Here is a 14,192-nt window from a genome sequence, read left to right on the forward strand (position 1 = left end):
ATATTGTGACCTAGGTCCTTAGCCCATTTTATTTGACAATTTTTGATTTGTTCCTCTTCAGTGGACCAGCTTATCAATTGCTGATATAGATATTTAATAAGGTTTTTTTAATCCTTTTTATCCTTTTGTAATATTATTTCCCATACTCCCTGTTCTTGATTGAAACCAGATACGAAAGCTGGTTTCGTATCTCATAGCATGTTTAATAGTAAATCTGAAATGGTATTCCAATTCACAAATATTATGGACATGCATGCATGCCTGTTGATCCAATAAAACTGGCAGTTGTGTGCCAAAACAGTCTTCCTTGTGCACAAACGTTTCCTTAGTGGCGTGGGGAATTCTGTACAGAATCACACAATGCATATAACATAGATGTAAATCTTCACCAAGTGTCTTCTTAAAAGTAGAAACAAGTAATTTTAGCAATTTACCTGCTGCTGAAAGTCTTTGAAAACCATGAAGTTTTTGAAGGATATTCACAGTTTAGGTTATTCTGCAGAAAAAAATTATCTGTGAAAAATAATATTTCAATGTATAAATATTAACTTGAATGTATAAAATTTGTTTTCTGTGCAGACTTTAGGTTTTTTTCCATGTACAAATCAACCTTGTGTAAATTTGACTCAGAATGAACTCCAGTGACCACTTTTTCAGAACATAAAGCAATATTTCCTACACAAGAATTAATAATCCTGCACTGAAAAATTCAAAAGAAAATGCCTTTTTCTGCATGGCACAAGCATACCTAAATTTTGCACAGAATAAGTTCCAAACTATGAAGAATCTTGTTAGTCAAGGATTTTTCTCATCAAGACTTCTTAACACTCACAAAACATATTTTCAAAACATTTTTCCAATATTGCCCAGGTCAATCAAATAAAGTCAGCTGTGCAGTTGTAGGCTTTCTTTAGAGAAAATTAATTCCTGTAATTTTGAAGTGGAACAGCCAGATTCAACCCACCATTTTAATTTTTCCCCAAATATCTGACCAATGGCATTATTGTCAGTTATTTCTGACTTATGGTGACCTGAGGGCAAACCTACAATGGGGTTTTCTTGGCCAGATTGGTTCATAGAGTATGTGTTTGCCCTCTTTTAGAGCTCAGAGAGCATGACTTTCCCAAAGTCACTCAATGGGTTTCCATGACTGAAAGGGATTTCAGCAGTAGTCTTCAGAGTTATAGTCCAGTGCTTAAACTACTATAGCATGCTGGTTCTATCTGTCAAAAAAAAAAAAGATTTAATCTTTTTCCCTCAAACTATAGTTCCTGCTTCTTTTCATTTCTTGCTCTAAACAGGAATTTATGTATATAATCACCTACAATTCTCCTTTCTCTTTTCACTGAAGTGACTTTGTTTTTGTTTTTTTATAAAATAATCTTTATTGCTTTTCTTAAAATATACAAGTATACAGAAAGGTGGTGTTGGAAACTTTTGGGTCTGTGAAAGTTTCTCACTGTAGGGAGTGTCAATAGAGAAGGGAGGGAGGGGGGAAAAGAGTGGGGTAGAGATAGGATTAAAGATATAGTAGGGGGAGTTTCACTGTCTTGAGTCTCGTCGTCTTATCAGATACTGGTTTCCTGCAGTGTAGATATTGTGAGAAAAGAAATTTGGGTATGAGTAGTGAGGGATAGTGAAGGGAAATGGTTTGTGGTCGTTGTATTGACTTCCTGGTATCTTTGGAGGTTTCTGATCCTTTTCCTTCTTCTTTTCTTTTTATCTCCTTATGTCTTGCTCTCCCCTAATTGTTTTTCCTCTATCTTGTGTCTTTAAGTAACTATTTTCATATTCTTTTCTTTTATCAGGTATGTTGTTACTTGTTTCCAATCTATTTCAGCTATCGGCATGCCCTTCTTTTTTGATAATAGATACGTCAATTTGTCCATATTTCTTATGTCTAGTATTTTTGTTAACCATTCTTCTACTTCCGGGGGGTCCTTCTTTTTCCAATGTCTTGCGTATGTTATTCTAGCTGAAGTGACTTTGAACCTCTTCACTAATATTACTGGAATCACCAATTATTGCCATGGATTGCAGCTATATTGATGGCACCCATCCAGGGGTGTGGGGACCTGTCACCCCACACCCTTCCAGTTTTCCCCTACCCCATCACATGAGGTTAAGCCTCAGTAAGCTGTCTCAACCCATCTTTCCTTACGTTAATTGCAATAATATATTGCAATTTACATCATTTCTTATAACTTCCAAAAACCGGTTTCTTTGTAAATTTCTGCTTAGTTGTTTCAACATAAGTTTTGAATATTAGCTAGTGAAGTGGATGCCAGGATAAGCTCTAGCCTTGCAGATTGGTTGAATTTCTGTTGGTGTCTTAATATAGACAGTTACAGTTGCCAGGTAACAAGAAGCAGCAACAGATAAATGAGGTCACAATGGGACTGTTATTGGATATAAATATATTGTTAGAGATACAGGGGAAAGTCCATGAAGGCCAGCCTTACAGGTATGATCTTTCAGTTAGGGAAGAAGAACACATTTTAACAGTTTGTTTTGAAAAGAATTTACCAAAAATCACAAGTGGCTTCATATTTGCAATGCAAGGAATTGAACTTTATATGTTTTTTTTAAAGTAATGGAGGATTAAATTATTGGTATGTGATTTAAGTCAATAGTAAGCTGTTACTCAAAGACTGGGTGAAATTTAGAAAGGAACAGTTGAGAAATGAGATGGTATCAGAAGTTTGTAAAATGCTGGAGGGTGATTTTTATGGCATACATTTCTATAAAATCTTTATCTGTTTTATAGCCAATTTTAAAAAGCAATGTTTCAAAAATGTTGCAGTTGTCCATAGTTGAAAAGTTTTCATTGAGTTCAACAGTCTATAGATAAGAAGTAATATTGTATGAGTGAAGAAGGTAATGATAATATATACAGGAAACAAACCATTTCATTGCCAGTAAAATTGTGTTGAAACTTCTTCTCTGAAAAACTTGTTCTGCTCCATATGCCAGTCTTGGCTGAATGACTATTTGGACAGTGATGAAATAGTAAATGTTGAAGTACAGACATTAGAGACCTTATCACATTGTGTTATACTTGATTTCTGAGACTCTTTGTATATGATTCCAAATGGGTTTTGTCACATGATGTTTGTCCCCTTCCATTGGGAACCCATTTAAATGGTTCTGAGACACTGTTTTTCTGTGTGATCATAAAATCAGTCTGCATTCTGTTAGGTTTGCTCTGGGGATGAATTCTGCTGACCCTGAGAGTCTTTGTGATGCAACCATCAGTTGTGTCTGTTCTGGTGCTTGATGAGGATAGATCTCCAAAACTATTAAATCAATATTTGGTGCTTAGCCTATTTGGTGCTTAGCCTATTCACATTGTTCTCATAACATTACTAGAGGTGCTGGAAAAATGATACTCTGGTGAAGTTTAAAAACAGCCATTTCCACCTCCACCTTTGACCACCCGGAGCTCGGTTATTTTGCCTTTGAGCAGGAAGAGAGAAAGGAGGTTTTTTTGTCATGTCAGGAGCGTCCTGTTGTGAGAGAATTGGCTGTCTGCAAGGACATTGCCCAGGGGACGCCCGGATGATTTTTTTGATGTTTTATTATCCTTGTGGGAGGCTTCTCTCATGTCCCCGCATGAGGAGCCAGACCTGATAGAGGGAGCTCATCCGCCTCTCCCCAGATTTGAACCTGCGACCTGTCGGTCTTCAGTCCTGCCAGCACAGGGCTTTAACCCACTGTGCCACCGGGGGCTCCACAGAAAGGAGGTGACCAAATATGTAAGGGCCCTTCTACACAGTCCTTTATCCCCGGAGCACACACATTTAAAAAAAAAATGAGGATGTTCCTGGGTTCCTATCCACACACATCCCAGAAAGCTTGTGCTTTCTGGGGTGGGTGTCCAGGTGTTCTCACAGAACTTTCTGGGAGAATATCCGGACACTCCACAAAATAACCCCCTCCACAAAACACTCCAAAAACAGTGTAAAAAAACAAAAGGACTTCCTTGGCATCCATTAGGGGGCTGCTGGAGCTCTCCTGGCACATACAAATGATATGCCAGGAGAAAGGGGGGCAGGAGTGATTTTCCTCCTCCCCTCCCTTTCTCCTGGTGTGTCATTTGTATGTGACAGGAGAGCTGAAGCAGCCCTCAACTGGAAGCCAAGTAAATCCTTTTTTTTACACGGTTTTGGGGGTCTTTTGGGGAGGGGTTGGTATTCTCACAGTTTTCCAGGCTAATTTAGCCCAGAAAACCATGCAGTCAACCAATACTGTCTTGACTGCAGTCCAGACACCTGAAGTAGTGGGCTTATTCCACACCTTCCAAGAAAGTGCAGAATAAACCCACTTACAAATTAATTCGCCACAAACCAGGAAGACCCTGATTAATTCGCCACAAATCAGGGTCTTCCTGGTTTGTGGCGAATTAATTCAGGTTTGTCCAGGATATCATCTGACAGCCCCCTTTTATTTCGGTAACTCCCTCATTAAAGGGGCTGTCTAGATGCGCCCTATGTCTTTTGCTATTGTACATGGAGTGTCCATACTCATTATATGGGGCAGAGGATATTTGGATACACAAATTAGATAAGTGTATACTATTCAGACCCACCAGCTTCAGATTAATTTTTGAAATGCATTTTATTTCTATGTTTTAGCTCTTTATTCATTATTTTTCTCATAGAAATGAAAAATGTATTTTAAAAACCATTAGCTGAATAAACACATATGTACATGCACATCTATGCAAACAATAACCAACAGCAATAAAATTCACCTTGAAACACTATTAAAAATTGAAGGATAGCATAATTGGTATATCTAGGCTTCCCGCATCGGAACACCTGCATAACTTAGTCTCTAAGCACATTTGGTCAGTGAAATATAACAAAGGCTCAGATAATTTCCTCACTAAATAATTTTTACTGCTTACACTCCTGTGATGAAAATCAATTGGGAAACTGTTACGAATTGTTCTCCTTTGTAGTGACATTTTGACACAGCTGTCTTGTGGAACATTTCCCACTAATTTCTGCAGTTTCTTAATATGCCAGGTAATTTACAATCACACAGAGCCATGGACAAAAATGTCCATGTTTTTCTAATTACTTACAAATGAAATAAAATTGGACTTAATTGTCTGAGTATGGGGTGTCCTTCACTTTGATTTTTTTCAGAGGCAGAATAAAAATTCACTTCTGATGCTCTTTGTAAAGTCTTTGTTGCCAAAATCCCTGTTTTCGTGTTAACTGGTTGGGTTATAGTTAGGATGCAAAGTACATCAAATCTAGCACAACTCTGTGTGTGTGTGTGGGGGGGGGGGGGGGGAGATCCAAATGGGATATTAGTGCTGTGTTGCTGTTTTTAGACAACACTTTTGGATTTGTAACTTCTTCACTTTGGATTTGTAACTTCTGTAGCTGCTCCTGTAAATAAGTAAACAGAGTTTATTGTTTGAGGGTCTCTTGCTCTGCATTATATATTCACAACTTCCATAGTAGGTCAGTCTGACTGAGATGACCTAGGCAAAGGTAATCAGGTGGGTTACAGGGCTCCATGGAGACTGAACTCTGGCTCCTAAATCTAAGCCCAGCATTCCTAAACATTAAATTAGATTAGTTATTGATGCACACTAAGGACCTTATCATATGAATGAGGTCCCACAGGGTGATTCGCCACCACCCATGGTGAACCAGCAAGGCAGAGGTGCAATCCCAGCCCCTGAACCTGGCCTCGCCCACAGCTGATGCTTCCCCATCCTATATCGGTAAGCATTGCCACCATGGCTTGGCCCTGTAGTTTTCCCTCGAAACAAGCCTCCCATGTTCCAAGGGGAATCTCCTGTACCACTTTTGGGACACTTCCTCCATGGGGCCAAACCAGAAGTCTCCATACATCATGTGATGGCATCCAGCAAGGAGGAAATTTCCCAAAAGCATCCGAGGAACCTTAATTTGTCTAATGTGATAAAGCTGTAAGACATTGCACAAAGACTTATCTGGTTCCTCCTTTTAAAAGAATCCAAAACAATTGCTGTTGAAGGGAGATCTTGTACATCTGCTGTGTAAGGACCGTGACATTTTTACTGCTAGTTTATATTTTGCAAAGAGGAGCTGTAGAGAGAATAAAAACATATCAAGCATTTTTTCTCCCTCTCAGTTATATACAGGCAGAAAGTGAGATGGAAAAGGCCAGATGGATTCCCATATAAATTATATGACACCAATACATAAGAGATGCAATTTTCCCCATTGCAAGTGCAGCAATGATGAGAGAGACTGGTTTGCTGTCATTCGGGGTTATGAGACCAGTTAAAAAGCCATCCTAGCATTTTAAGAAAGATAAGGATAGAGGTCATCACCTCACCGTCCTCCATCTTGGTTCACTTCATTGGTCCACCCTCCTGACTCTGCTACTGTATATGGGTCACTTTAGAGCAGGGTAGAATTGTTTTTAACCAGGGCAGGGGGGTGTTTCCCTGCAATAATTGGCTTGGGGGGAATCTTAAACAGGTTACCTGGCAGGTTTCAGGGGAGAATGAAACATTATAGTGAGCACCTAAGGCATCGTTTTGGTGAAGGATAGAACTGCCCCTGTGTGCCAGTGATCAAAATAATAGACTGCCATCCAGCTTGAGGTTGAAATTCTGGGTTTTGCTTTCCTAAAGATGGAAGCCCTGAGAGCAACCTGATTGGTAGTTGGGTTGCTTTCAGGTGCCTCAGGTTTTTCATCCAGTTAAGCCAAGACGGGGGTTTCAGCTCATCCGTCATCACATTGCTTTTCCCCGTTGGTTTTCACCTACAGCTCACAAAGAAACGTTTAACTGGGTAACATTTAATAAAAGTTGCCCATATTGTTGTCCACCCTCATTATTTCATTAGTTGGTCAACACTATACCTATCATCTCTGGCAGGGAAAATTCCAATAATGTGATAAATGGGTATATATTTCATATCACTTATAATTGTGTGGGGAAATAATTTGTAGATTTTGGTGGCAACCGTTCATTAGTCATCTTGTCTAGTATGTCCTGGTAGACCATTCTTTTGTTTAAAAATTGTCAGAGGAAACCATCTGAATTGCTGTCAAGATGAAGTCTGGTTTCAAGAGGAACACTCATGAGAAGGGAAAGACCAGAGGCACTGAAGTTGCCCATCAACACATAGCTCTTAAAATGGGATTACATAACACTATCATTATGTGCTATGAAACACTCTTTTGTTTTGAATGATTAGGTGAATTCATTTTTAAAACATTGAAAGCACCTCCTTGTTAAGTGTACATTTGTTTGCCTGTCTTCTGGATTTCAATGCCGGGGTAAACAATTATTTCTATAAATCTTTCCTATTTAGAGTAATGGGATGAAATTTAATTTTACTGGGGTTTTAGTGTGTGTGTGTCACATCTATTTTTTCAAGCAATCCAAAACAATTTTTAATGAAAATCCAAAAGAAAAATGGCATCTCCAGTGACTATTTATGTAAAAATAATAATGAAAAATCACTAAAGACTTTGTGAGAAAGGTTTTCAATGCAGGAAAGGCTCACAGAGCTCTCCTGCTTCTTAAAGACTTTTTATTCACCATAAAGAAATGTACATTCCTTTCTGCAGGTAGATTTTCTCCACTGTTTGAATATACTGAACATGGAATAGATGTGTAAACGGATCTCCCAAGCAGATCAACTAAGGCTGTCCACCACACTTTTGAACGTTATTGTTTCCTTTACGTTATTACTCAAAATTATTTTGTCATATATTGACTATTAGCAATATGGTCTAGCATTTTTTTTTTAGCCAATGAATTAAGAAAGTACTTAACGTTAAAATATACCACATTGGAAATTAATTTGTACAATGCTCTGTGTGTTTGATTTATTGTTCAGTCATCTTCCACATATTACCTTGGATTAGTTATCTCCCTTTCTATCTCTTTTGGGCATGTGATAATTATGTTTTCAAAGGATATTATTTTCAAAAATAAAATAATAAAAAATACAATTCAGCTCCCAAGAAGGTAATGTTCTATGCAGGAAAGAATGGCACACTTTTGGCTTTCATCCAACTCTATCCAATTGGAACAGTTTCTTTTTGGTTTGATTGTGTTCTTTTCTTTCAGCACTGTAAATTTTTTCAATGTTTGATGTTGTTTGTATGCCAGGAATACAGGGTACACAGTGGAGTCTAGGGATAAGAACTCCATATAGTCAGAAAGAAAAACAACCATCACCTTGTATTTTAAAGTGGAGAAAGGGAATGGCTGAATTCCAGGGAGGCCCATAAAGCTTAATAAGTGATACTCAGGAAGGTTTAAGAAGAAGACTTCTGCTCCTTCTGTTTTGTCCCCTTGATATTATTTAAATCACTTTCTGAAGAACAGAGTAATTATCACTTAGGCTGAATACTCTTGGTGTTCATAATAAATTTCTCATAGGTTCACTGAAACTGTTTGAAGAAAATCTTGTGGGAATTTCATTTCTTGGGGGAAAGTTTCAAAGAACAAGGAATTTGAGGAGTGACAGAGTGGGACCATGGATTATTAGTAAACTTCTTTTTCAAAATTTCATTTCCTTGTAAACTGTGGGGCTGCTTATGTTAGGGTGATATGGTATATTCACACCACAAGTTTCCCTGCCCACAAATAAATAGGAGATGCACAAACAAACAATCTGAAGGCATCTGATCATCAGAGAATGCTATTAGGCATGATGGGAATCTAGAAGAGAATCCAACGCAGCAATATTGTTTCAGATTGCAGTTTCCTATCTCTTGGAACACAAAGCCAATTATTCCTGACCAAAGGCCAAATTCGAGGCACCACCTGTGCTCATTAGAACATTGTTTAATTTTCATTTACACATCTCAACACATTCCAATATTTCCAGATGTTGCTGTTTAATGTTGCCATAATTCTCAATTTTACTGTCCACAGAGAGCGAAGAGGTTTACCAGCGGCAGGTGCTGTCTATATCCTGTATCGTCTTTGGCATAGTCATAGTGGGCATGATCTGTGCAGCATTCTACTTCAAAACAAAGTAAGAGCCTTTGTCTAGTCCATGTCTTGTCCCCTTCTGCCCCTTTTCAGTTCATTGTTGTTTCTTCTCCACTGCTTATTCAATCCATGGCATTATCATGAAGCAAGTGGAAATAATAAGGGAATTTCCATACTTATTCTTTCCTTCACAATGTTGCAGGACAAGTAAGTATACAACAAATATCTATTGCATCTTCACTCATAAGACTCCTACCTGTGTTTTGCTGGTAGTACTAATTGTTTTTGTTGTAATTATTACAGACATCCCTCAATTTTCACTGACTTGTTTTTGGATGTTTTGATGTTTTAACAGAACTAAATTATAGCCATGTTGTGTATTTTTAACCTCTAGTCTGATCTGTCATTCACTTATGCTGTTTTTTTGGCTTGCTGTACCTGTTTTTCTATCAGTCAATTTGGTGGAAGATAGTACTGCATTAGCAACCCCCTCCCCAAATTCCACTTTTCAACCAATTTTACTTTCTGGCAGTGGTCCAGTCTCTAACCTGTCAAAAGAATGGGGGCTTCTTGTATTAAACCCTGGTTTTCCTTCAAAACAGGGACTTGAGAAAGCATATAAATTTATATACAATAGAGTTGAAACATACAAAACATATATATTATAATCAAATTATCAACAATATGTATTTTAAAATTAAAATAATACAAGACAGAGTGCTTCTGAATACTCTTTCCTTAAAAGCTTTCAGTTCTCCATGTTAAAAAAACCCCCAAATCTTTGCAAACAAAAGGATTGCATTTATTTGCCCTAAGAACAAAAATACTGCAGCATTGGGGCAGTCCCACATTCAACACCAGTTGCATCGCTGAAGTTGGCAGGACTGAGGGAAGATCATTTATGAGCATCTCAGGTCATTGATAGTCTCCTATGTAAATGGGCAGTCTATCTAAAGCCTGTTCCTAAACTATGTAAGGCTTTATAGATAATAACTAGCACTTTACATTGAAATAACCGGGCAACAAGTAAGGTGTTGTGACAAGTAGGTCTTACATGAACTGTGACCAGCATTTTCTGCTCTTAACTATGAATAGACCTCTCTAAAACATGAAATGTGAATTTATTATTATAATATTTTCATCTCTCAGGATCCTGGTTTTGGGTTGAAGAGTGTTGAATATCCTGGAAACAATGTTGTGACAATGTTGTTTTTAAATTGTGTTAGATTTTAGCCTGTTCTTGTAAGCCACTCCGAGCCCCAGGGGAGTGGCGGCATATAGGTTTGAATAATAAATAAATAAATAATTAAAAGGCACAACACACACACAGCAAGCTATGACTTTCTACCTCATCCTTTCCCCATCATATGCTGCTTGACAGATTCCTTTCCCCATCATATGCTGCTTGATCTCCCCTTTCCTGATGGAGCCCATTACATGATGCACACGTAGTTCTGGCTAGCTCCATTTGGAAAGGGAAAAGCAAGCAGCGTATGCCGTATGGCAACAAAGGAGGCTTCCTGTGTTGTCTTCAGGACAAAGAGGGGAAGCCGGGTGGTTATTCTCTCCCCCCCCCCCCAATGTGATGGGTTCCCAGATAAGTTGTATGAGAGAGGTATGGAGTAACAGGTTCTCCATGCATCCCGCAGTGACCCAATGGATTCGCCATGATACATGGTGAATCCATAGACCTTAATGATGAGGTCCTTTGTAGATGCTTTCTGACCCCATCTACCATAATTTATGACCAGTGGCTTGGCTGGAAGATGGAATCCACCAATATTTGTAATGTTATTAAGTTATATTGCTTCACCAAGACTTGTCACATACTCCCCACTGTCTCCAATGAATAAGTTGACCTCTGCTTGTGCTCAAATTCCATTGATTAAACAATTCTTAACTTTGAGCTTGTCTATACTGGCTAGAAACCCCAAATTGGCTCAGAAGCTCTTCACACAATGTCTAAAGACATTGTCTGTAATATTAGGAATGTTTTGGAGTCGCATTCAAAAGCTGGAGGAGTTCCATATTTTGTAGTTAGTGTGGGCAACTGGACTGTCTTCATGGGCTAATGCCACTCTCCCCTTTTTTGTCTTGTGGCTGTGGAGCTCCTGAGAGCTCCAGAAAGCTCCTTACAATTGCCAATGGATTTGCTGTCCTCACCAAAAGCCCCTTCCTTGATGTCAGCAAAGGTCCCTGGTGATGGCTAGGAGTTCTCTGGAGCTTCCACAGGGAAAAAAATACAGCACAGGTTAAGAGTGATTATCCAATTAGTATGGACAATTTAGGCTCTATTTCCACCACTGCAATGGCTCAAGAGGGGACTGGCACTGGTCCAATTCAACAATGCTTATGAATCAGCCCCAGATTATGTTAACTGTGTATTTTAGACTCTTGACTAGTTTATGTTCAATCCACATTTCTCTCTCTCTCTCTCTCTCTCTCACACACACACACACACACACACACACACACACACCGGGGGGGGGGGGGGTAGGAACATGTCTATACTTCCCTTAGATTTGCACTGATTGTAATACATTTCTGTCTAGATAACTCATTGGTCACATTTTTGTTCTTTTTGAAATAACCATTATGTCTTTGTTGTATGTGACAATGTGTTAGACAATTGTTCTGGAGTAGGAAATATGTGTTCTTGGATGTCATCCATAAGCATTGTATAACTCGAGGATGTCCAAATGATTCCCAGTCCTGTAATTTTGAGTGTGTGTTTTTTGAACACTCAAAACCTTCAATATATTCTTTTTAGATTGGCTGCATATTTTATACAACTTGTTTTACTGACTAAAATCAAAGTTTGCATGTTGCATCCCTGCAGTTCATCAGCCACAATTTGTGCTCACTGCTTTAATTGTTCTTAAACTAGGACAGCAACAATGAATTTACATATCTCAATGGGTAGCTAGCCACCTATGAATGAATGAAGCTAAGCCACAACAAGTACAAGTACAGTGCAAAGTTAAACAATTGCATTGTTTTATGGCTTCCTGGCTTGATAGTATCTATGGAGATCATGGGATAAATTCATAAAATGTGAATGGGCACACTTATATATTCTAGAACACTAACACTTGGTGATGATAAAATGAAGTGAAGTATACTCTTACACCCACTTTCTCGGAAATCATACTATTGAATTCAGTGGGGCTTATTTATAAGTAGACATCTTCTCATTTGTTCCTGAATTTTCTGTGCTTTTCTAGTTCATGTTATATTTCTAACATGTCCTGTTTGACTTAGAATATACTCAAAAGATGAGAGTGTAAATACATAAACCAATCTGCTGGTCAGGTGCATTGGAAAATGTTATCCCACCATTAATTTTGGAGAATGATTCAACTGACTTTCTGAACTTGGAAGGGGGAGGAGCAACCATCTTGTTCTTCATCTCACACCACTCTACCAATACCAGCTCCAACCCTACCAAAATCAATGGAGTATTCTGTCCGAGATGCTATAAAAATTATGGCTATACTATGTGTTATTCAGATTGAAATCTTACTTTTGCTAGGAATTCCATGCATACATATTTACAAAAATGCCTACAAGTGATACTTAATTGTTAGTCACTCTGTAAAATTTAGTCATATAAACAAAATTCCTTAAGAGATTCTTAAACTCTTTTTTATATATAAAAAAACTGGGTTGTATCATACTGTCGGGTACCTATACAAGATAAAGTAGATGGGCAGACGTCCTTCTAAACTATTCATTTAGAAACAATTGCAGCATAATCAGGATTAAATACCGACTGTTTGTGTGTGAGAGATGGGGGTGGGGAAGAGAGAGAATGTGGGTTTGGAGAAAACAGTTTATGGGGCATTTTATAGTAATCATTGCATATATAATTATTTCCTGCAAAAGGCATTGCTATCATTTTTACAGGTGTTCCTCTAACATATGCAGTAAATGGTAAACAGAAAGCAAATTTGTTTTGTTTTTCCCCAAACCAGAAAGCTTTTAATTTATCGATGACATTTAAGTACAGTCACATTATCCAAACTGTTTCCAGCTTTTTCTAGTTTTTCAACTCATGTGCATTTTATGACAATTTAGTATGGGAAAATATTCCTTAGAAAACCAATTTAGTTGTGAAAACCCTAAATTCTACTGATTCTGTCTTCCTAATTTGATGAGGAAAACAGTAGGATTTACCTTGTGCTTAGAGCAGTACTGCTTGTGTGGGTCAGGCTGTTTTGGTGGCCAGCCATAAAGAAGTGACGAGTGGAGTGCCGCAGGGTTCTGTTCTGGGCCTGGTCCTATTCAAAATCTTTATTAATGACTTAGATGAAAAGCTAGAAGGCATGATCATCAAGTTGGCAGATGGCAACAAATTGGGAGGGATAGCCAATACTCCAGAGGACAGGAGCAGGATTCAAAATGATCTTGACAGATTAGAGAGATGGGCCAAAACTAACAAAATGAAGTTCAACAGTGACAAATTCAAGATACTCCACTTTGGCAGGAAAAACGAAATACAAAGATACAGAATGAGGGACAATGCCTGGCTCGAGAGAAGTACGTGTGAAAAAGATATTGGAGTCCTCGTGGACAACAAAGCCATGGTATTCCCTGTAGTAACCTACGGATGTGAGAGCTGGACCTTAGGGAAGGCTGAGCGAAGGAAGATAGATGCTTTTGAACTGTGGTGTTGGAGGAAAGTTCTGAGAGTGCCTTGGACTGCGAGAAGATCCAACCAGTCCATCCTCCAGGAAGTAAAGCCCGACTGCTCATTGGAGGGAAGAATACTAGAGACAAAGGTGAAGTACTTTGGCCACATCATGAGGAGACAGCAAAGCCTAGAGAAGACAATTATGCTGAGGAAAGTGGAAGGTAAAAGGAAGAGGGGCCGACCAAGGGCAACATGGATGGATGGCATCCTTGAAGCGACTGGACTGACCTTGAAGGAGCTGGGGGTGGTGACGGCCAACAGGGAGCTCTGGCGTGGGCTGGTCCATGAGGTCACGAAGAGTCAGAGACGACTGAACGAATGAATAACAACAACAAGCTTTTTTGTATGGTTCTCCAATCAATAAAGACTTTGTGGATTTATTCTTATTTTTAAAAACCTGCTGCTGTTGTTTTTATTCATTTTTGCTTTTATTATGTCAGATAAAAATTGAATGTTGTAAAATTAAAAAGGAACACATAAGCTCCTCTTGCTTCTTGCTTCTGGAAACATAAGTGGTATAGGTACATTGCAATG

The 14,192-nt window shown here is 38.5% G+C and overlaps 1 protein-coding gene across 1 annotated transcript in view; it reads left to right on the top strand.

Annotated features, from left to right (window-relative positions):
* Positions 1 to 14,192, top strand: part of NRG3 (neuregulin 3) — an 830,553-nt gene that overhangs the window by 780,808 nt on the left and 35,553 nt on the right. The window contains exon 5 of the mRNA XM_060769009.2: positions 8,906 to 9,008. Within this exon, the coding sequence (XP_060624992.2) occupies positions 8,906 to 9,008 (103 nt within the window). The remainder of the gene's footprint in view (positions 1 to 8,905; positions 9,009 to 14,192) is intronic.

The sequence above is a fragment of the Anolis sagrei genome, chromosome 3 (genome assembly GCF_037176765.1).
Source record: "Anolis sagrei isolate rAnoSag1 chromosome 3, rAnoSag1.mat, whole genome shotgun sequence".
NCBI classification, from domain to species: domain Eukaryota; kingdom Metazoa; phylum Chordata; class Lepidosauria; order Squamata; family Dactyloidae; genus Anolis; species Anolis sagrei.